The 23194-nt window shown below is 49.0% G+C and overlaps 1 protein-coding gene across 1 annotated transcript in view; it reads left to right on the top strand.

Moving 5' to 3' along the window:
- Nucleotides 1-9749: 9749 nt before the first annotated feature.
- Nucleotides 9750-23194, top strand: part of LIMD1 (LIM domains containing 1) — a 29708-nt gene continuing 16263 nt past the window's right edge. The window contains exons 1-2 of the mRNA XM_027892418.1: nucleotides 9750-10985; nucleotides 21227-21328. Of these exons, the coding sequence (XP_027748219.1) occupies nucleotides 9851-10985; nucleotides 21227-21328 (1237 nt within the window). The 5' untranslated portion in view covers nucleotides 9750-9850. The remainder of the gene's footprint in view (nucleotides 10986-21226; nucleotides 21329-23194) is intronic.

Below are 23194 nucleotides of genomic sequence, written 5' to 3'. Positions count from 1 at the left end.
TTCGGGGAAAAGGTGACATGTTTGGTGTAAATAAAAACTTTTAAAATTTACAAGGATGAAGAAAGATGTTGTAAGCCCAGCAGCCCTGTGGGGCCTTTAAACAAAAGCTGCAGTCACTGCAGGGCCGGGCAGCAGCCCACAGTGTTGATTGCTGTTAGCACTTGTGGGTATTTGCTCTTGCCCGAGGAAGTGAATTGTAGATGTCACTTGGTGATTCAGGCAAAAATCAAAATAAGGAATGGATTTCTACAGGCTAAAAAAGGAAAGGTAGTGTGAACAGCAACGGCACAAAAAGTGTACGGTCAGAAGTCACGCCAGTGTGTTTACAGTAAGTTGTAATTCAGTGTGGTCTAGAGGATACAAAAAAGGCGGTGAAAAAGTGGGTGAGAGAGATGATGCAGGCAGTGTGACAGAGCCTAATCCCCCGGTAAGTGTATGTTTGAAAGACGGCAGAGGTGCCAGCTGCAGAGCTGTCCTGGCAGCTGCTGACATTTCTTACAGGGTTGACCTGCTCTGAAGCACGACTGCCATTTGTCTTACAATAATTGTAACTCACAGGTTTGCTCTGTGCCTAGATGGGCCCGGTAATCGTACACAGGCTGTAGCCTGTCACTAAGCCTTTGTATAATAACTTATCACAGAAGTCTCATTTATTTCACAGTCGTTACCTGTGTCACACAGCATCTTTATGCTGAAGGTGGTGTTTGGCGTTACCGCAGATTGTGTCCTCTTGGAGAGTTCAGGGGGTAAATAGCATGGGAGTTTTAAATCTGGGAGGGGGATACTTGAGAAGTGAGAAGGGAGGTGCCAGCGGGTGATCAGTAGAATTGCAGTGTGTTCATCGCACACATTAAAAAGGACTTGGTGCCACTGACCTTATTCCATGGAATCATGAGCCAAAGATGATGTGGGAGGTTTGCTAAACCCAGTGGGATAGACCCAGGACAAACTACTGCAAGAAAAGGATCCATGACACAGAAGGGGCATTTTCATCATCCTGCGGCTCAAGGTGATAGAAGATTGGTCATTGCACTGGTCCAACTGGCACTGAATTTCTATTTTAAGTAATTTCAAATTTAAAAAATAATTATTGCCACATTTTCTAACCAAAATTGTTCATGCTCCTAAATTTCAAGAAAGTCCAGCCTTCAGATACTGATTCTGGAGAAACAAAAGCTGGCGAAGTCCTGAAAGGTCACCAAGTACTTTTCCAAGGCCACTGATTTCATGAGAAAGGATCTCAGATGCTGGGGTGATGGGGGCACTGAAATGTGCTGAAAGACACCACTGTGTGGAAGAATGTGTTATCTGTCACGGGTGCTTCATAGTCATCCTCACTGACTGAGGTGACATGGACACACCAGTCCTCCTTTACAGCAAAGGCAGTGGGGCTTTTTACATCACATTAACAGGCACTGTTACAGCTGAGGTCACTAGCTGAGACAGTTCTCTAGCCAGGTTGTCCCGCCTGTGCTTTGAAAAAAAAACCTATACAGGGGTGTTGCTCTACAGGCATGTATTTTTCATGTCCTTCACCAGAGCCCAAACATGGAGATTTGGTGCGAAATAAGCTCTGTGAGCTCTCTTACCAGATTAAAGTAATGCCTCAGGACTGACTTCTGGTTAATGATGGCTCTTTCTGATCTGACTTTGAAAAGCCTCCTTGTTTCTTCTGGAGGGAGAATTTCCACAGATAATACAGGTCATACACCCTCTCCTTCTTCAGTGTAAAGCCTCACAAAAAGCTATTCCTGCTCTCTAAACCTTTTACAATCAACAGGAACCAGAAAGAATGTTAACTAGTGCTTTGCTGGTCATTCCTTCTTAGGGAGATTTGCAGGACATGAGATTTTTCTAAAAGCTTGGCTATAAAATGAGTACAGAGTTGGGTTTTGTTTGTTTAGGAGGGTTTTTGTAGTTTTGCAATACTTACTGCAGTTTACAAAGACAGGATTTGCTTTATTTATGTATATTTACTGACTGGAAGAGTACATACACTGGTTTTCCTGGATGCATTTTCTGATTCTGTGTTACTTCAGTCCTCTCCTTTTATGACCTGAGCTGATTTTGTATCAAAGGACTGCTGTAGGACAAGTGTTCAATGTTCAGCCAGGTCTCTCAGCAAGGAACCTGAGCGGTGAATATACTCACTAGCCCGCTGACTTCTGTCAGTCCAGGTAACATCTGCTTTCACTTCAAAAAATGCTGCTGGAACTACACTGTGGGTTTTGGAATTTTTTTCATGGAAATGGGGTTTGTGTCTCAGAGGGATGAAGCTGATCACAGAAGATCAGAGGGAGATTTTAGCAAATCACTGCCATAGCTGGAGGAGAACTGAACTGGAATATTATCTCTGTGCAGGAGGGAACAGGATCAGAGCTCTCATCTGCAGTCCAGATGATAAAAGAGATCTTGCTTGATGTGTGGAGTAAAGGTGGGATTTTTTTTCCCCTTTCCTGAATAACGTGACTTTCCGGTACCACAAAGCAGTCTGCAATGCACTAACCCTGTCTGTCCCAGGAGGCTCCGAATCACACACAACCTTTGAGTCTCATGGTACTTCTCTCACTCAAGTCAGGCTTGGTTTGAGTAAGAAGTCCTCGTGGCTTTTGTTCTGCCAGCCTTTACGTTGGCAATGAGACGCTGCAAACTCGGGTCAAAGTCAACAGGTGAACATGGCCCAAAACTGTGAGAGGTTTTAATCTCAAAAAGTACCCTCCAGTATTGAAAACTGAGGACATTTCCTTGCATGCTCACCTGCCTGGGCCACACCAATTTGGTCTCCCTTTTGGGCTGTCGACTTGCTCACTCAGCAAAGGAACATGTAAATGGAACAGGCTTAAGTATAATGAGTTGAATATTCACGTTCTGCTTGTGCTGGGCATAAGAAGTTCTTTTATTTGAGGAGCCTGGTCTTCTTCAATATAAGTCTAAACAGAACCTGTACATTTATGTGAGCAGAAATGTGTGCCTTTGTGCTTGCTCTCTTAGATACAGGCACGCTCTCTGGGCTGGCTGCAAGGGGACGGCCCATACTCACATCTAAGGCTCTGAACTTCCTTATCTGCCAGTAGTTTTTTACACGTGCCAAAACTGAGCGTAAAAGGTCCAGGGATCTCCCAGCACACCCACTTCCCGCTGCCAGAAGAGACACACAAGCTGCCGAGCAAGGGGAGTTGCTTTTCAATAACTCTGTTTGTTGCCAACAATATGTGAAGCGAAATACGTACAGTCATAACAGCTGTAGGTGATCCAGTCCACTGATCAGGAATAATAAACACAGGACACACAACCGGGGCAGAGAAGAGACTGATTTAATAAAGGAACATGACAAATTATTGGCAACAGCAGCCTGGGTTCGTTTCTGATGAAGATTAAGAGAATTGGCATAACAGGAAATTGTTTTCTGCTACAAAGGGAAATCAATTGTCTTTAAACACACAGCGGTGTAATTAGCAAATCTTACTAATTGCCACAAAACAGAAATACAAGTGTGCATTGCCAGGCTGGCTAAGCCAAAAAAGTATTGGGGGAAAAAAAGTCTGTGGAAGATTTTAAAAGTGAATATTTTTCTTAAGTACGTCTGCATCCCTGGAGATCCACGTGGTTGGATGAAATAGCAAGGGTGCAATAAAAACATATACTTCCCAATTTTCCCATGTGAAAGAGCATTTAAAAACATCTGTTAGTCAGAGAGCTTCTCCTAGGACATGCACAGAAGAACAGGGTGGATGCACTGACTGCATCTGGCAAACCCACTTGAAGTCCACCAAGCCACGTGAGGCCGATGACTGATGGCAGGATGTCGTCTGACCTGTGGAGTGCTTCCAGCCCAGCATTACTGAAGGCCACATATGTTGGTTAAAAAGGTCACAGTGCTGTTTGTGTTAATGCACTGATAAAGAGGCAGGGAAACAGAGCTGGAAAATTCTCCAGGCAAATTCTTGTTCTGATAAAAGCCTCTTTTCAGTAGAAAATGGAGAAAACAAAACATTCCATATTCTTTTGAGCAGGGTAAGGAAAACCAACAGAGCAATTATTTTTGTGCAGCTCTGTAGCCACCAAAAGCAAGTGTTTGGCACCATGGAGTGACAGCAAAGGGAGAGCAGTGTCTCCACCACCACTGATGGCACATGGAGAAGCTGAAGAAAGGAAGGTAAAGGTTGTTCTCTGCCCTAGAGCAGCAGCCAAGTGCTTGGCACCCAGCTCTGGCCTTCCTCAGGGAGATAGAACTGCTGCAGCTTGGGGATCTGCAGCCTCTTCTCTCTGTGCTGCTTCCTGGACTCCTGTTTGGGATCTCAGTGATTCCCCATGGTTCCTCTAACCTTCCCAGGGTGTGGCCTGCTAGGTCACCCCCTTCCCTGCCTCAGTTTACCCACATGTGAGCAGGGCCCACAGCACTCCAGTGATGCTTGCAAGTGCAGTTATTTAAGGAATGTGACCCTGAAATCTTTCTGCGAAGCATCCACACCTCTTCTGAAAAGCAGAGTGGAAAGCTGTCCCTGTACTGCTTTGGCCCTTCTGTGCCCTTACTGTTAATTAAATTAGTGTTGATTAATACTCTTAGCATAATTCCCTGTAGAGATCATGCCCTGTAGTAGGCACTTGTACCACAGCAGGAGCAAAACATCCAGGTCTGGACAGACCCACTTCTGCCCTCACCCCGGGGCAGGGTACGCACCAACCCAGGCTGCACGGTGGGTCCCTGGGCTGCCCCCAGCCTCCAGGCAGCCCCTGCAGCTTGGGGGTTAAATGTGTGGGCAGCAGGCAAGGCAGGTTGCAGGCAGGGCTGGCAGAGCAGGCAGCAGGCAGGGCAGGCCTCCTGGAGGAATGCAGGGGCCCCTGGGGTAGCCATGGGGAGGAACAACATCTCCCAGCCCTGCCCTGCTGGTTTCCTGAAAACCTTTTGGAAGGCAGAGGCTGAGGTTTGGCCTCTCCACCTCTACAGTGTCCCAGCCAGCAGCCTGGCTCCCGGCTTGAGCCCAGCTTTCCCACCCACTGCAGCCCCCAGGCTCACCTCTACAGTTGCCTTGCTCCATCCCTCCCTACTCCTCCACCCTCTTATTTGCCCTTCAGCTCTGCAGATGCATCATCCTCCTGGTAGAGAGCACCTGGCTGGTGCAGATAAATGGCACATTTATTGAAAACCTCTGTTAGAAAGCTGGAAGGAACGTTCATCATTTCCCCCTGTGATTCACTCGAGGGTTCAGAGATGCTGTGGCACTGCCTTGCAAAAAGCTGAGAAAGTCCTTTGCTCCTGCAAGAACCAAGCCAGGCTCCATCCTGGAAATACTTCTGCCTTATAAATTGCTCACTCTGTTTATATTCTAGCACTGAAGCCCTTGTTACTTTCCTGCTAAAACACACAGAGTGTGTATCACAGGCACTGCAGAGTGGTGTGCATAGTCCAGGTTCCTGTGGGAAAAGACCTGCCTGGGACAGCTATGTCCCTGGGGAGACACAGGCACCAGGGATTAGACCTGGAAATGTCCACAAAGAAACTGGTGTGCTGCCAGCTGCCGGTTCCTTGTACTAGTTGGGTTGCAAATAGGCAGCCAGAGTATGCAATAGTTGCTTTGGGAGAGAGAGATCTAGCTAAAAATTGGCACCCAGACACCTCCTAATCGTGTTTTTCTATAAACTATACAGCCCCAGGCTGTTGTCATGCTTTAAAATCTGAGGGCGTTTTCTCACAGAAAAATGATCGGGGGTGGGGGGGTGGATTTCTCCACGTTTTCTCCATCTCCCTGCAATGTGAGTCCGGATCCCAACGTGGCAGCAAAAAATAAAGACAGATGATCCCCTCCCTGCTCTCAGTTGCAACTTCCCTGTTTACCCAGGCAGGCAGTGCTTTGCCCCAGCCTGCCAGCCCTAGAGGGCTTTGCCACCCCAGCACAAGGCTGTGGTGATGTGCCCGGCACCCCCACTGAGATAGGGCTGAAATCTGGGAACATCACTAGGGGCTGCTTCTCCCCAAATCACTGCCTCCCTCTGCCCCACGGGCAGCTGCGATTGCCACGTGGAGTGGGACTGAGTTACAAGCTGTCAGCGTTATTTTGCATGAGTAAATGCAGTGTGTAAGCCTTGCCCACAGGAACAAAAACAGATTAAATGAGCAATGTGTGTTTTTTTTTTCCTTCAGGGGATAGAGTTTAGAATAAGTCGATTCAAATTGGCATGTAGATTTTGGTCCTGTGCTACAACAGCAATCACAGACCCCTTAATTTCTTAATAGGCATGGGCTGTAAAAGTCACAGGAACTATAAAAATGCGGGACCATATCTAATCGCAGCAGAAGGGTCTGCAAGTCAGTGTAGTATTACATCTCCAGTCTAGTAGAAAGTTCAAGTTAATCATCCGCTCACTCGGGAATAGCTCTGGCCCAAATCTCACAGAAAGAATAAATCTGAGCATGAAACTTCAAAGGTATTTTGCTGCCTAACGTTCACTGAAAGCGTTGCGAATTCAACACCAAAATGCCTTTGAGTTGCTTGGCTCCGATCCCCCTTCGAAGGCGCTTGCCATCAAAGTGTCTGCTCATGCATGAGGAGCCTGGAAGGAGGCCAAGCCCAGCGCGACGGTTCCCTGTGCGAAGGGCTTCTGCAGCCTCTTCCACGTCGTCCGCACAAGCATTGTTCTGCAGACAGCTGATTTGATCCTCTGGCATAGGAAGGAAATGTACTTTACATAGCTGGTGAAGGTCAGCAGCATCCAGAGCGGCTGTTTGGCAAGAAGGCTGCTTCCCCCCGCTCCTTCCCGCCCCAAGGTGGTGAACTCCTGTGGGTCGGGCTGGAAAAGGACTTACAGATGTCAGATAAAAAGTAATAGCACAAAATGCATGCGTGACCCTTAAAAAAGAAAGTCAGAGAAAAACCCCCCGATCTAGGGGAAGTTACAGATTCTTCCTTGGTTTGTTTGTTGAAAGCTGAAAACAGAGACGTCTATTCCCAAACACTTCTGTTACACCAAAGGTTTTTTTCCTAGAGGGATGAAGAGCCTCATCTCTGTGTGTTTGAAGAAAAAAACTCCAACAGACACACAAGTCTGAGTCTCTGATGTACTGGATCACACTGTGCCTCCCCTTGATTAACTTTACATCCTTTGGTGAGAAAGATGCGAGAAGGTGCGAGAGCGATGTGTAATTTCCTTTTCAATTGCTCTTTGTCCACTAAGGTCGCAGATTTCTCCGGTGAGTAAAGTGCTCACACTCCCATCCTTATCTACCTGCTGCTCTGTTTCCTTTCTGTCATTCTCCATACAAATATTGACTCAAGCAACCCATGGCTCAGTACCAACTTTGTTGCCTATTGTTTTAGCTTTGGACCCTCCCCATTTCAAATGAAAGCAGCCATACTGAAAACAGACCATCTCAGCTAAGCTGGTCTCCAAAAGCAGCCTGAAGCCAGGGAGGCGGCATCCCACACCTCAGCCCCTTTCTGTGGTTCTCCTCATCAGCCCAGGATGTTGCAAAACCAGACCTGAACTAGACCTTTCCGAGGATGCTCTTCAGACACTGAAACTGTTTTGGCTTTCACTGCCCCAGCTGAGCTTAACCTCGAACTCGATGGTTTTGGTCAAGTCCCGCACTCTCACTCTTGGTGAGAGTGAGCTGGTGGCTCGACCCTACACCTGCCTGGCATGAAACAGCTGCTGGGGGCCACTGTGGCCTCCCCCAGCCACAAAAATGGGAGGCAAACCCTTTCCACTCCGGTCTAAAGGGCCCTGCCACAGGCAGGGGCTTGCTGTTCTTTGCATGACAGACGTCCAGATGGAGGTTGAACCCTCCTGAGCTGTCAGGGCTTGTGCAAGGCAACATTTAGCCTCCAGCTTCTCCCAAAGTGAAACAGAGCTTGTTGGGATCAGCCTAAGGGAGCTGTGACACCCCTCCTTCCCTCACCCCCAGGGCAGAGGAAGGCTTGGAAAAGTTTGATAGATGGGATTTCTTGACAGTTGGGACATTTCCCCGATCTTGTGAAAAGCCCCAACACCATAAATCCTTTAAAAAAGTGTCAGGCTATGATTAATGGCAGCATTTGCTAAGATCCCTCTTCTCCAGGTCCTGGGGAGTGGGGGAGCGCCACTGCTGTGCTTTGCCCTGTGCTGGGGTTGCTAGCCACCTGTCTCTCTTTCCTAGGAACCATAAACCCGCTTATCTAACCTGGTGCTGTGGCCGGGCTAACTTTTGTGAGTCCAAAGTTTATCAGCCTACCAGCTCAAGCTCCAGCCTCAAGCTGTTGCTGCAGGGACAAGCCTCCTGCCCCTCGGTCCAGCACGGATCCTCTTTGGAGGCACCAAACCAATTCAGAGGTTGCTTTGAAAGAAGACAGGCACCTTTTCCAGGGGCTCACAATGCCATGATTTTTAAGCACATTGGGCCAAAACTCACTGGACGAGTCAGGATATTTTAGATTTGGCCTCAGTCACTCAGGAGTGCTTTTGTAAGGAAACTGCTAAAGAGGGGAGAAGATTTTTTTTTTTCCCCTGACATGTTTTGCTCACAGCCCAATTCACAATTATTAAAGGCAGCGAATTTCCACATTCCTTAACATTTGGCCCTACCTCCTGGAGCCTGGGGGAGAATTACAAAAATAAGTTCTGGGAACGCAGGACACGTGCCTGGGCCCGTAGGATCAACTGCACTAGTAAATTTACTTGGAGGTACCACAGCTCCCTACACACATCTCTCCCAAGCCTAGAAGTTCCCATTGTAGCCCCCTCCTCCCCTGACCTCTGGGCATCCCCAGCTTGTGTTTTACCATGGAAATTTTGCAATTGGCCCATGCTGACGGAGGAGGGAGCCTGAGATGCAAAGTGCAGAATCACAAGGGTAAGTCTTTAATCATGTGCCTGAGGTGTCCGATCACGTTGGGGCACCCCGAATGCACTTTTACACCCTGTTCCTATACCTTCAAGCATTCAAACAACATGATTTGACCCATCCCTAAGTAACACACACAGGCCACTGTATTGCAAAGCTACTATAAATTTATGACGTCATGATCCATCTGCTTCTTTCCTGACTTAATGTCCCTGGAGTTGGTCTTGCTGCAGATACATGTCTATGATGCTGGATAATAGGGTGGGGAGGTTCCCAAAGGCGTTAGCAGAGCTGGGATGCCAATGTTACCTTGGGCATCCAGGGGTATCCTTTATTCTTCAGGTTAGGGGCTGTCCTCCTTGCAACGATCCGAGGTCCTTCAGGCGTGCTCACTTAGGCATGACTATCCAGCACAGAATGTGTATCTATATTAAGAAAATTCATACAATTTCCTACTGTACAGACTAATTGCTCCAACAGTTACGGAGATTTTCCTCACAGTTTTTCATGGGGGGCGGTGCTGGTTTCCCTCACGACGGGCAGCTGTGACTTTTTACAAATTATTTCCAGGAGGGTTTCGGGGCTGGCAGGGTGAGAAAAGGAATATTATCTATAGGGGGGGGGGGACGAGGTCACCTGTGTGACTTTAACCACGGCGTGCACGGGTTTCCAAGCCCCCTTCCCAGCTCTGCTGCCTCACCCGGCCCCTTCCCAAGCGTGATCTGACACGCTCTGACGTCTTTGGAGCCGCGCGTGACGCCCTTGGATCTCCCGCACGCGCGGCCCCCACGGAGCTGGGACGAGCGCGCGCGGAGGGAGGGGCGTGGCCAGGAGGCGGGTCCGAGGGCGTGGCGTGATGAGCCCTCCTCTTTGCCCCGCCCACGGCCACACCCACGCGGGGACGGGCGCGGCGGGAGCGCGGCGGGACGGAGTGGGCGCCGCCGCCGGCATTGCCCCGATCCCGGCGGGAAACGGGAGCAGCAGGAGGAGAACGAGGAGGTAGGCGGGGGTCGCCCCACTAAGCCAGGCAGGATGGATAAGTACGACGACCTGGGTCTGGAAGCCAGCAAGTTCATCGAGGACCTCAACATGTACGAGGCCTCCAAGGACGGTCTCTTTCGGGTGGACAAAGCTGCCGGCAACAACCCCGAGTTCGAGGAGACCAGGCGGGTCTTCGCCACGAAGATGGCCAAGATCCACCTCCAGCAGCAGCAGCAGCAGCAGCAGGAGGAGATGCTGATGGCCGCGATGAACGGAGGGGCTGCCGCCTTCCACGCCGCCCGGCCCAGCCCGCCGGTGCCGCGGGGGGCCAAGCCACCCCCCGCCGCCGAGGGGCCCCGGGCGAGGCCCCACGAGGGAGGGGAGCGCGGCTTCGGAGAGAGCGGGACACGTGCCGAGGCCGCCGGGAGCCAGGCCGGGCGCCGGGGCTGGGAAGCGGAGCCCGACAGGATGCCCAGAGCGGGGTGCTCGCAGCCTGGCGCGGGGCGCGGGGAGCAGCAGCCCGGGAGCCCCGGGCAGCAGAACGGCGGCGAGGGCCGGAGAGGTGCTGGGGGCCGTGACCCGACCCCAGCCGGGCAGAGATCCTCCTCCTTCTCGAACGCCCGCACCGCCCCGGCACCCTCGGCAGGGCCAGAGGAGGCCGTGCCACAGCCGCGGTCTTCGTCCTTCTCGACGCCCTCGGTGCAGCCCGCCCGGGGGTTTTCATGCCCCGCTGAGCCCTGTGGTCCCAAAGCCGGAGGAGACGGCAAGCAGCTGTGGTACCAGGGTGTCTCGCTGCCCTACCCGCCAAGCTCCGCACCCGCTGCCCCCAGCGCGGACTACCAGCACTCCGCTGCCTACCCCAGCCCAGGGGGCCACTTCGTGGCCCACGGGCAGAATCACAAGCCCAATGGCAGCGGCGTGAACCCAGAGCCGGGCTCCTCACGCCTGGCCTCGCGGGGGCTGGCGGCTCCAAATGCTCCACAGCCGCTTTGTCCGGAGGGAGTGAGCGGGCCACGGTCAGACTCCGGGCACCTGGATGGCTCCAGCGCAGCAAAGGTGAAGCTGCCCTGCCAGACCCTTCTTCCACAGCCAGAGCAGGGGCCGTCGGCAGCCGAGCTGAAGCTGGAGGCACTGACCCAGCGCCTGGAGCAGGAGATGGATGCTCGGCCAAAGGCCGATTACTTTGGTAAGGAGGCAGAACACCTGTTGGCAGGAGGAGGGGTCATTGCAAAGTGTCGCTGCACGGTTTGGACCCGCAGGATTGCCATTTGCCTGTACCTCTGCTTGGTTGTGCTCTTTCAGTTGCCCAGAGGGAGGGTTTGTTATTTAACTGTTATTTATGACAGGGACTGGAAGCTCTTCCTCCTGTGACACCTTTCTCTTTAATCCTAACTCTTTAATTTTAAAGCAAAGGTAGTTTAGCAGCTTTGGGGAAGGACAGTGCTAGAAAGAAGCTAGAGCAGCTATATTTTGAAGTGCCCTTCATTGCCAGCAGGGAGGCACTTAACTTTTCTTGACAGTTACTCCTGGTTCTCCATGTATTAAAAGGATGTGGCCAGAGCACGTGTGGGCAGGAAGACAGCCATCCAGCCTGCGGAAGAGCTGTGCCTGTGCGCGCTGCAGTCGTGGAGAAGGGCACAGAGCTCAGGGGAGGCTTGGTGGCACCCACCCACTCACTGAGGTGGCCACGGCCCTGTATGCTTAGGGGATCTCTTCAAGAGGGGTTGCTTGGGGATGGGAAGAGTCATGGTTTCCCGAAGTTGCCAGGATTGGCAACTTGTTCCCATCAGCACTGAAAGGACGGGTGCATCCTGAAAATGGCAGAAAAACAGGTGGTGGCATGTTCTTCCCTAATTTCTTGGGTTTACGAGGAGTCCACACCACCACCAGAGGTTATCGCTGGCACTTGGCAGTGAAAAGGGACCACTTACCTGCGAGGGTCTCCTGGTTAAAATATTAAATGTCCTGCCAGGATGGCAGAAGGTGAGGGGCAAATTCAGTGTTTCCTTTCCTTCTGTGCCACTTTACAAGAAGATAAAATAGTTCAGCCTTTGGGAGAGGGAAATCCAGAGTTGCTGGGAAGGCTAAGAACTGCACAGTTAGCTCAACAAACAACAGGAGCAGGTCTAGTGTATGAATTTTCCTCATGGTTTTAGATTGCCAGTCACAGAAGTAGAAGCAGGGACGGATTAAACTCTCCATCTTGGTGCCCAGGAAGGGTCTGTACCTCAGGCTGCACAGGGGCTGTTACACAGGATTCTGTCCAGTGGGATCACTGGGTGGCTCAGCAGTAGTCTGAGCCACACAAGGGCTTCACACCAAACTTTGGGGATGTAGCTGGAGGGCCCACCGAGTGCCCAGCTGCAAATTGCGTAACAAAATGTGTCTCTTGGCATCAGGCGGCAGTCCTTGCCCACAGAGGGTTGTGCTGGGGTTATTTATTTAGTATCTGAGAGTGGATTCAGCCCCGTGGCAGGGCAGGCACAGATTTTTTCCTGTCGCAGAAAAGTGATGTGTTGAGTTGCTGTACTTAGAGTGTTTTGGCCTGGAAACGTGTTTTGGCACTTTCCGTTCCGTGCGGACAGCGCGCGGTTTGAATGGGCTCAAGGAGCCTTGGGGCAGTGGGACAACTGAATACCGGGACAAAGAGGAGATGGGGTTGGGACAGCAGTCTTGTGAGAAGCGGTGCTCAAAAGTGGGAATGGTTTTCTGGAGGTAGTGGCGTTCAGGTCCGCTGGAGACGTGTCAGGGTTCTCTCAACAAAGCCTGCTGCGTGTGTCTTCTCTTCACGGTGCAAGTAAACCATCTGGATCGTACCTCATCCAAAATGTGCATGGGGATTGGGTGAGGAAGCAGGGGAGCCCGGTCAGTGGTTATATTATTTTTACATTTTTGCCACAAAATAAGGGTTAGAGGCAAAAAGAGGCTTTTGTCCTATGGGCAGTTTATAGTGAAGCAGGAGTAATTCTGGCAGCACAGAGAGTCCGGCTGGTCAGGCAGCTGAGGTACCCGTGAGCCCTAGGGAGGGAGGAGGGATGGAGGCTGTGAGGTATTTTGGCATCCTGCTGGCAGGAGGTTTTTGCACCAGAATGTAGTGTCTGAGAAATTTGGGAAGGAAAAGAGGGAGAGGAAAAAAAAGAAACGATGCAGTCATGGCAGAGGAAGAAATAAAGTTTTGTGGAGCCACAGCTCTGTGGGGGATGGCTCAGCAGATCTGCCCTGCAGAGGACCAAGGAACAGGAAGGGGCAAGTACTGAGGTATTTTAATTCTGAGCCTCCTCCTCCCACTCTCTTTCTCACTTTTATTTTCATTTTTTGCAGTTACCTTACTTCCTCTGTAGGAATAAAGGGCCCAGCTGGCCTTCTGACTCTGTTTTTGCTATGCCCTACCCTCAAGCAAGCAACTTTAGGATGGAAAATAAATACTTTTATGTAATAGTGATAAAAAGGATCAATAGTTTGTTTTGTTGCAGAATTTTCCCCCAGTGAAGGGAAGTCTGTTGCAGCAGCTTTGCAGTACACTGGAGCCAGGAAATTAAACTAGGACTGAAGTGCAAATGAAAAATGCAATTTTATCAAAAACGTTTTCAGTTCTCCTGATTTTGTGTGCTGCTTTTGTAACAAGGAGATTTTTTTGAAGATGAGATTGTCTGCTGTGTTAACATACAGTCCTTTAGTCTGTCTCAGTCAGAACCAGATATTTATAATGAACAATTGACTCTGATCACAGTAAGGGCGCTGCTTTTTCCTTCACTATGTTAAAATGTGTGTTTGTAAATGAAAGCCTAGGAAAGGATAAGCCAGGGGCTAGGCATTATACAGGTAGGATGCTCCACTGAGGAGAAATAGCCTGGTTGTGTGTCAGCACCAGCTTGCTGTGCAAAATGCTTTTTGGCTGCTCAGAGTATGTGTAATAAGTGAAAGGAAAGAAGCAAACAAAGCCAAGAATTCTCTTTCTTTTTTTTTTTTTTTTTTAAATAGTGACCTATGTGTGAGCTGCATAGGCTTCACGTGTCTCTGGAGGAATTTGAGTTCCCCAAGAGGGCTTTTGAAGTGCTGACTTGATTTATGTGGGCTGTCAAGGAGTACATAGGGAGTCTCAGGTATCATCCAGGTCTTAAGCTTGGGGAGGGAAAACCTGAAGTTGCTCCCTGGAGGGGCTGGTTCCCATGCAGGGAAGGGGCCCCGTGTCCCCAGGAGGTGTTGCTGGAAGCCAGCTTAGGATTTATTCAGTTTTTTTTTTGGTGTGCTGTTTTCAGGGACCATAGAGGAGTGAGGTGCCTGAATCCCACTGATTTTCCATGGTGTTACTTTGGGTGAACCTGCCTTCATCTTCCCTTGGCGAAATGGAAGATTACTGAAATGAGTGAATGGCAGAGTTGCAGCGGCTGCACTAGGCACCATCCAGATGTTTAGTTAAGTGAAGCATTACCATAAGGACTGGTGCTGCATGAGTTTTCGGGTGAGAGCCAGACAGGTGCACAACCAAACCACGCATCTGCCTGCACTGCCTGGAAGTTCCTTGTTAGAGGAGAGGCCTGGCTGAGCTGTGCTGGGGTCTGCAAGGAGGTTTGACTGTTTCAGCAGATCCCATGGCACCACATAGTTCCTTGGTCTGCAGGCACAGATGGGTGCTTTTAGAGGCGTAACGTGTTGCATGGCATTTTGACCGGTGCTTATTTCATATGGCGAGATGGAAATCTCCACCTGATGGGGGATTATCTACACCCTTACCAAGAACTCTTTTAAAAAACATTTTTTCTTGTTATAAGTGTTTGTTAGGTGTTGAATTCTGGCTTCCTTGGTACTTAGAGCAGAACTGATAAGCTGTGGGTGTTTCTTAGGAGGGCCCTGGGCATCTTGTTTTGGAGTGAAAAACTGGGATGCTTCCAAACAGTCGGGCACAGAAGGTCTCACAGCAAAGTCTGCAGATTGTTTTTTTTGCCTTGGCAGAAGCAGAGCAGTAGCTGCATCACTCAACCCTGTGGAGACCTGGAGCCCCAGCACCTTTGAATGGGTGTGGGCAGCTCAAAGGCCAGCAGTGCTCTTTCAGAGTGTTGTGCACAGTCACTGTGTTTCACCACTGCTGAAACCGCAGCTCATTTAACTTTAGGGCTGAACACACCCATGGACTTTATGGAACCCTGCTGGTGGTGCTGCAACCAGGATGCTTCAGCAGCAACCAGGGCATTTCAGGGCTGGCAAGTGGAGAATTTTCTGGTTAAAATGAAGGTTCCTCTGAGTTTCTTTTGTATGTAATGGGCGATGATAAAGGCATCATTTCCACCAGGAATGAGCAGAGGCATCCTTCGCTACCTGCTCCTGGGAGAATACCAAAGCTGAGAGGAGATGCCTGCCTGCAGCAGAGAGGAGGGGGATAGGCAGGGTGAGGACAAGGAAAGTTTCCTGGTGGAACAAGGAAAGCTGAAAGGATCGCGGCGCTTGGGCTAGTGGGTGTGTGCGGATTGCAAAGCTTATCTCCCTGCAAGGAACCAAGCAAATAAGGATTGGCCTGGAATATGGTTCTTCAAGATTACAGCAGTATGCACTTCTCCTCCCTTCCTCTGGGGAGCTCAGCTGAGTTTGCAAGCTAAGGAAAAATATATCAGAAGGAAAGAAAAAGGAAGAAGCTGAGGCAGAGGAGCAGTCAGTCTTTCAACCAGGATTCTGTGGCAGTGGGAATTGGAAGGAATAAGGAGCCTCATTCATGTGGCACTGGAGTTATCATAATCTCTGATGGCACTGTAAGGTACTTAAAATGTCACTGACGTGAGTTCGATGGCATTTTCGTCCTTCGCTGGCAGTGTGTACATGAAGGTCTGCAGCAAGGTCTGGGGTCAAGAACATGGCATGAGAAAAGGTACAGAAAAATTGTGTTTACCAACTCTGTGGTTCTTTGGGCAGAGAGTATTTGTGCATCTTTGCTACCACTGTTCACAGTAGTGAACAGAACCAAACTGCCAGGTTTTCCACGCACTTCATCTCACCCGGGCCTCAAGATCCCCTTGAAATCACCTCTCCAGCAAGAGCGATGGCACAGCAGTGGATAACAGCTTAGCAAGGCATGCAATGTGTGTAACTTAGAATTTGATGCAGAAATTACTTGGTTATGGTGAGCCATGGGGAGGTGAGTTCAGGTTCTGGATAAATTCTGAAGTAAAACCAGAACTGAGCATCACACTGTGTATGACAGGGTGAAGGTTTTTCTCAGCTGTCTTTGAAACGTGTGTACAAGTGGAGGGTTTGGTTCTCCTGGGGTAAGTAGATAGGCTGGAAATGCAGAAGCTGTGTCTTCACAGAGTCCTCCCTGTCAGAGTGTTGGAGCAGCATCCTAATGGGGAGGACCCTAGAAAAGCACAGCTTCTGAGTCTACTGGATTAGCTGTGGACAGATGGGAATGGTGATACCAGAGGTATTTGTGTGCAGAGTCTCTGGCAGGTTCTTCAGTATAAATCCAGTCTTCTGTAAGGAAGGGGGAAAAGGCAGTTACATCTGTTGGAGAAGAGTCAATCTGATTGTGGAAATGGGGCTCGCATGGAGTATGTGTAAGGGGTAGGACAGACTTACTCTTCCAAGTGCTGTTTCTGGATTAGCCACGTATGCAAACCCACACCACCACAATCATCCTGCTGCTGCATTCCTCTTATCTGGGACCAAATTGACATGGCAAGGAAATCTCACCATGGGAGCAGCACACCATTGCATTTGGCCATTCAAAATTAAGCAGCAGCCTTAGCAAACCCAACCAGGAGCGTAGGAAAGCTGGGATGTACTGGGTGTTGCTGAGAAGAGGATGCTGCTGAAAAGAAGAGGGGTGCTGCTGGAAAAACCCACAGCTGTGTTCTTGGTTTGTAGATCGATGTTGTCTGGCATGTGGAAATAAATCCTACCAACAAGCCCCAGAAAATGCTGCTGTTCATCATGGCTTATGTTGAATTTTTAGTGAGTGGGATATAGTAAGTAACTGAGCTCCTTTTGTTGAGTGTGAAATAGCAACACTTGGAGGAAAAAATTTCTCCAGCATCTTAGGGTCTGGTGGTAAATGGAAATGCGCTTGTTGAACTTTGAGGGTGGGACTGACATTTCAGACTGAGCACCAGGTTCACTTTCATTTCTGACAGCCCTTGAGGTCTGCATCAAACCTGTTTGGTCACGTGAGCCGAGGCTGTTCCTGGTGTCAGCCCTCCTGGTTTGCAGTGCAGAGATGGAGCATGGCAAGTGCCGGGAAGTGGCTTACAGGGCATGTTTTCGGTCCCAGCTCTGCCCCAAAGGTCCCTTTGTTCAGACACTCAGCTGCAGCGCGGGCGGTTGCTTGCCGCATGATGCAAAAGGGAACAGAGATTTCTTTGTTGTCCGGGGCCCGGCTGCCCTGCCGGCAGAAATTGAACCGAAATCAGCAGTTTCCATCCCTTTCCCTTTCCAGATCTGGCTACCATTCTGCTCGTGTACTCGGGCATGAATCTACTGGTGCAGTGCATGTGTGGTGCTCTGGGTTTGTCATCCTGGTGGTAAAAGAGAAACCTTTCATTTCTTCTTAATAACGTCGTCTAAGGTTCAAACCTGTAATTTCAGAGGGCATATCTGCTCAAATCGACGCTTGCATGAACTCCTGTTATGTGTGGCAAAGTTATCGAGCACAGGAATCGGGCATCTTGCTAAGCTGTGGCTACTCAGGATCGCTCTGCTTCGAGCTGAGGACAGAAGTTCCTGCTAAAAGCTGCTCCATGCCAAGAAAATTACCCAGAATTGCTGACTAGTGTTGGTGGCATGTGGGGCTGGACTGATGCTGCTGACATTTTAACACTACGCCCTGGCTAGCAGAAAGCACACTCAGCACTGTTTCGGGAAATAGTTGCTGGAGCTGGCGTGGAGCAGGGCACAGAGCTTGTTTTGCAGTGGGATGGGGTTGGAGGTGGCCCCTGTTGCGCCGCCTTCCATCAGGCTGGCTTCACACACGTGTTGCTGAGCTCAGCGACTGGCTGCCGTCAGCAACAGGTACTGCTTTTCCCTTGCAGAGCCTAAGCCAAAAAAAGGGATCATTGTGACAGCAGGAGTGAATGGTAAAAAAAGGCAAAAGGAAATGAAAAGTCGATAAAAATCAACTTTTTTTTTTTTTGCATTTTCAGAGAGGTGTGCTGAGAATCAGAGATGAAGGCTCAAGTATGTTGCATAAAATACTTTAGAATATTGTATTTGGAAAAAGCAAAAACTTCTTTATAGAGTAATTCCACTTGCTACTGAGATTTAATAGGCTTTCAAATAAGATTTAGCAGATACATGCAAGAACATAAACTAGATACAGATGTGCCATAATGCCATTTTTCAATTGTCAGCCTTGGCACAGGACATGCATGAATATTTATAGCATGGCTGGTTACTACATAGTTGAGCAATTTATCACATTATAGTTTTTACAGACAACATTGTCGATTTATTTTAAAAGCCCTTTCTTTGTGTTACTTTATTTCCCATGTTTTAGGGGCCTAAATTTTTAAAGAAGTGGGCAAAAGAGTTAATCAGGGTATGAAATGGAGTACGTACCGAAAGGAAGGAGGAAGGGTGATGGGGTTGGTGTAGGGTTGAGAGGTGGAGGAAGGTTCTGGTATGGATGTGGGAGCCTGGCCAGACTGTCATCTATCCCACTGGGGAACCCACAGAGGCAGTGCCTAGGTTCTGAAGCTTAATGGGATGGACAGGAGACAGCAGAGGCAATTTCTGCCCTCCAGGGGGTTTGCATTAGCGTATTTCGTAGTGGCTTATGACTGCCAACATCTTTACTGGGCGCTGTGCCTTCTGCCTCCTGCTTCTTCTCGCTGCTCATCCATAGCCATGTCACCCGGGTGCTTTGTGGAAAGGAGGAAATAGGAGCACGCTGGTGAATTTTTCTGGAGCAGCCACTCATTGGCACGGAGAAGGGGAAAATGCAGCACTTGCACTGCAATAAATACACTGGCTCTGTGGAAAGCTTGGTGGGTGTCATGGAAAATTGGCTGGTTTTCTGGTCCCGAAACTTTGCGCTCAGCATTGCTGTAGTTAAGAGAGAGTTTCTGAGTCTTTAGTTCTTGTGTCAGATCATTGCACAAAAACTCAGGCTGCTGCTGAATGTGTGCATTGCTGGGAGAGCACATCCATTTGAAGAGGCAAATTTTCTTATCTTTACCTTGCCTTTTTTTTTATTTTTTAATCTTTCTTTAGTGCCTGCATGATTTTTCTTTTGCTTTCTTAAAATGTTTCTTTCAATAAATGAGATAAACCTGCTTGGTTCAAAAAGAACTAGCAAGTTTTGCTCACTCGGTGCCAGTCTGTGTACTGGGGTGGGCCCGCAGCCAAGGTAGCGTTTCAGTTAGGGTTGGATTTGGACAAAACAAAGTAACTAATTATTCTCTGCAGCCTTCTGTCCAGGTTTGTGTCAGTTTGGACTCTGGCTCCGAGTGCAGTGGGGCTTGGCAGAGCGCTAGGACAGCTTTCAGCGTGCTGGTTGAATGCACACAGGCAGCTGCACCACAGAGAGCCAGGTCTGCTCGGGGAAAATGGAGGAGAATAAAGTGTCTGCTTTCCAGCAGCCGTGTGTATGCTACTGCAAAGGACTCCTGAGTGTTTTCATCCCTGGAGTGTGAAAACTGATGGCCATGGCTGTTGGATGCAGGAAGAAATTGTTACTCACCCTGGGAGTGCCAGCGTGGTGCTGGCAGAGTTGGGAGTTACTTTGCAGCAGTGTCGTAAGCATGTTGGGTTTCTTCCTGACTTTCTCCAGACCTTTCCAATTACTCTGGAGCTTGTGGTGCCCCAAAAGAAGCCATGTTTTATTAACCACAGCATAACTAAGGATCTGCAGCAAGATGATGCTGTCCCTCCTCTTGGGCCAGTAGGAGCAAGATGTGACCAACAGTCCCTTGTCCCAGGGAGTTTAAGAGTCAGCAGTGGAAGGAGAGACCGAGAGGTGAAGTCACATCAGAGTTGTCATGGACCAGAGACAGAAACACATCATCTGTTTTTCCTTCACACTGCCCCTTTTGGGTAGATCAGTGTTTATTTGCTTGAACACAAATTAACGTTTCTTGTTTAGGTGCAGTTAAAGGGTGATGCTGCTCTAAAAATGATCTATCACAATCACGGGTTGATGCTGAAGTCAGTAAGTGGGCTTGATATGTCATTTTCCTTGGTAATTGACTTTGCCTCTCGGGCAAATTAGTGGTTTTGGGTGCCCTTACTGCATTTCTCCTTGCAAGGTGGAGGGAGCAGATCCTTCCTGCATAGGGGGCATGAAAGTTGTTGCTTCTTACTCCGTTATCAAAATAGTTTCACGTGGAACTGCGGTGAGATTTGAGAAGTCCCAGGTGAGCACATAACAACCTCTGCAAACCTGCAGTGCTAAAGTCTTCTCCCTGCAGTCCCTCTCCACCATCCCCTGTGCGCATCTGCTCCACTGCTTCTATTCCCAGCCCCTCCAGGTAGGCCTGGAGTGTCCCAGAGGCTTCCTCGTGAGGTGGAAATCCTCATCCTATACTCTCTGCCCAGCTTGAGTTTTGGGCTGTAGCCCCACACCCAGGGTGGGTGCTAGTGGAAAGGTGCCAGGAAGAAGCTGAGCTGAGCACAGTCATCTCCCTCCTCTGGAGCTCCAGAGCTAACTCTGGTCTTTAGGTAATGGTGGTGGCAGGGAAGCCTGAGTGGGAAGAACAGCTTGAGCTTGCACTTGGGACAGTTTATAGCCAGAAGTTGATTGACTGTGCTTTCCTTGGCTCTCCCTCACCCCACTGGCCACCTGAGAGTCAGCCCTGCTCTGCTGCTGCCACCAGCAGGTATCCTCTCCTTGAAACTGACTTTTTTCTTGCCTTGTCCTGCCGGAGACGAGAGGAATGTCTGCAGACGGGTGGTTTGTAGATAGCACCTGTGTGACTGACAGAGGGAAGAGAGGTGTCATGTAGTCCAGCTCTGTTTCTGTAGACCCTTCAGCAGACACGACTGGGGGAGCTACGTGAAGAGGTGTGTTTTCCTCACATCAGTTGCAACCATCAAGCTTATCTTATACAATAAGTAACAGAAACTCTTGGTCTGTGAACAGCTCTGAGCACCACTTACTAATACCCAGGCTTTTGTGAGGGTCCTTAAACAAGGTTAGATGTGTACAAAGGTTGATGGGAGAAGGAAGGAGATTTCACTGTAGCCAGACAGGGCTGTTCTTGTGCCGTTTATTTTTTTGCAAGAGTCTTACGCCGTGGAGGTTTGATGACTGTCGTGACCACTGTTAACAGTGTCTCTCAGGGCAGGTACCACTGGTGTCTCCTGCATCTTGTGGCTTCAGTGAACCACATGGTCCTAAGCTGTCAAGCCACCACGGTGAACTACATGTGTTGTCACCCAACCAGTGACCCCAGATGCCCCCTTGGGTCCCACTTCTGACCTCTGTCTCCCTGTTCTCTCTTTCAGGCACCTGTGTGAAGTGCAGCAAAGGGGTGTATGGAGCAAACCAGGCTTGCCAGGCCATGGGCAACCTCTACCATGACAGCTGCTTCACCTGCGGAGCCTGCAGTGAGTACCAGGGGGTACTGCCACGGGGCCAGGCCCTGGAGCTAACTCTTCGGGCTTAACATTTTTCTGGTGTAAAGAGGGGGGAAAAAAGAAGGTGGGTATTGAATTACGTGCCACATGGAGTCTGCCACAGCTGTTTGTTTTGGTGTTGGCGGTGGTTGCTGTTTGTTTTTGAACAGGTTGTTGCGAGGCACGTAGAAAAAATATTTTGGATTGTGCCAGGCTTCTGCCTTCTGATATGGGGGATGGTTGTTTTCATTCCTCTGCCTCTCAGTTATAACCACATTTTTTTTTTTTACATGAGTATTTTTTCAAAGTGGCAGTGAATATGCCTTAGCTAGCACATAGAGGGTTCTTCACAACCACTCTGGCCTTTCAGTCTGAGGACCCCAGGGAAGGCCGGTGGAACTGGTTATTGTGCAGAGGTATCAGAGCTGGGAGCAGCGATGATGGGCCCTGTGAAATCTACCCAAGAAACAGAGTAAATAGTTCAGGTGGCCCTCCTGACCTCCCTGCTGCTTGTCAGACCCCCGTGTGAAGCTTGCTGGAGCATACAGCATGCTGCAATGTGTGGATCCTCCTGAGCGGCTTTTCAGTGAAGTCTGTAATGGAGCTGGGGTTAGGAACAGGCCACCTGATTTTAAATCGTGGCTGTGTTTGTAAGACAGTGTTTTTTCTGTTTCATTATGTTTAACTCCAGCTCTAGTAGCGTATTTTTAGAAATGTATCTGTATATGTGGTGGCAGAAAAAAAAATAATCTTCTGCTGCTTTTGTATATATGAGTTTGGTTTTCCCAGATGAGGCTTAGGGTTTTTCTCCTGGGTTGTATTTAGAGTTGTAAACTCATCAGGACTGCATGTGTTTTATTTGGAGCTCTAAAGTGGGAATAAATATAGAAAGATGTGTATGCTTTTTAATAATAGCTGAACCTTGAACTGTGCTCAGCTGTCCAACACCAGCTGCCCTGCCTCACCTATGTTTTCAGTATAGCACTTCACCATCATCCAGCCAAAAATTGAAAAAGTGGTCTCTGCGTGTAGTGGCAGTTTCCTAAAGGCTCGGAAGTCAGCATCTCACTCTTCTGTCCTCTCTTATAAATTAATTAAAACTTAATTCATTAATCTCCTGCCATGGAGAGGATTCCTGGCTGCAACCAGGGCTTTGCTTCAGGGACCTCTCACCCTCTATGGCTGGGACGCCTCTGAGCTGCCCTTGTACCCAAAGCTCTTGTTAAAAATAATCCAGCAGCAGGTTCGAGCTGTCTTAAATTTCTAAAATTACTACTGTGCAACTGGTGGTTTAGAAAGAAACTCTTTCAATCCTTTTAGAATGAATTTTACAATCTTTATTTGGAGACCAGTGTTAGAAAGGTACTTGTGATTGCAGAGGTATCCATGGTTACTTCTGTTTATGTTTGTCTGTATTTGGTTAAAAATTAGCTTAATCCCATTTCTAATGAGGTGGGTTGAAAGCACAGCTATTTCCTGCTTATCCTAAAAGTCAGCCCTTTCCAAAAGGTTTCCAGTGCAAGACAAAAAGGTGTGGATGTCAGGTGAGATGTAGAAAGGTGGAAAGAAGCTCAGGTTAGCAAAGCGAAGTCCATTTTCTCTCTTACCTAGGCTGTAATTGAGAAATGTGCTGAGTAGATGTGTTGGGACAAAGGGTTTCAAATGGAAAGTAGAATTAAAAAATAAAGCTAGGGAAGATGGTGGGGAGGGGAAAAAAAGGTTGGGGAACCTGGAGCAATAATAATATTTCTCTGAGTAGAAAATACTGTATTCCAATACAAAATAAAAAAGGGGAATGGAAGTCATGGGACGATAAGATAGAGCCTAATTCAGCTTGTTATGTGCAGGAGAGCAACC

Source organism: Empidonax traillii, unplaced genomic scaffold, assembly GCF_003031625.1.
Source record: "Empidonax traillii isolate 1590-97213 ecotype Southwest subspecies unplaced genomic scaffold, ASM303162v1 scaffold14:size4059594, whole genome shotgun sequence".
In the NCBI taxonomy this organism is placed as follows: Eukaryota; Metazoa; Chordata; class Aves; order Passeriformes; family Tyrannidae; genus Empidonax; species Empidonax traillii.
The sequence above is the reverse complement of the archived record's forward strand: the minus strand, read 5'-3'. Positions and strand labels throughout refer to the sequence as shown.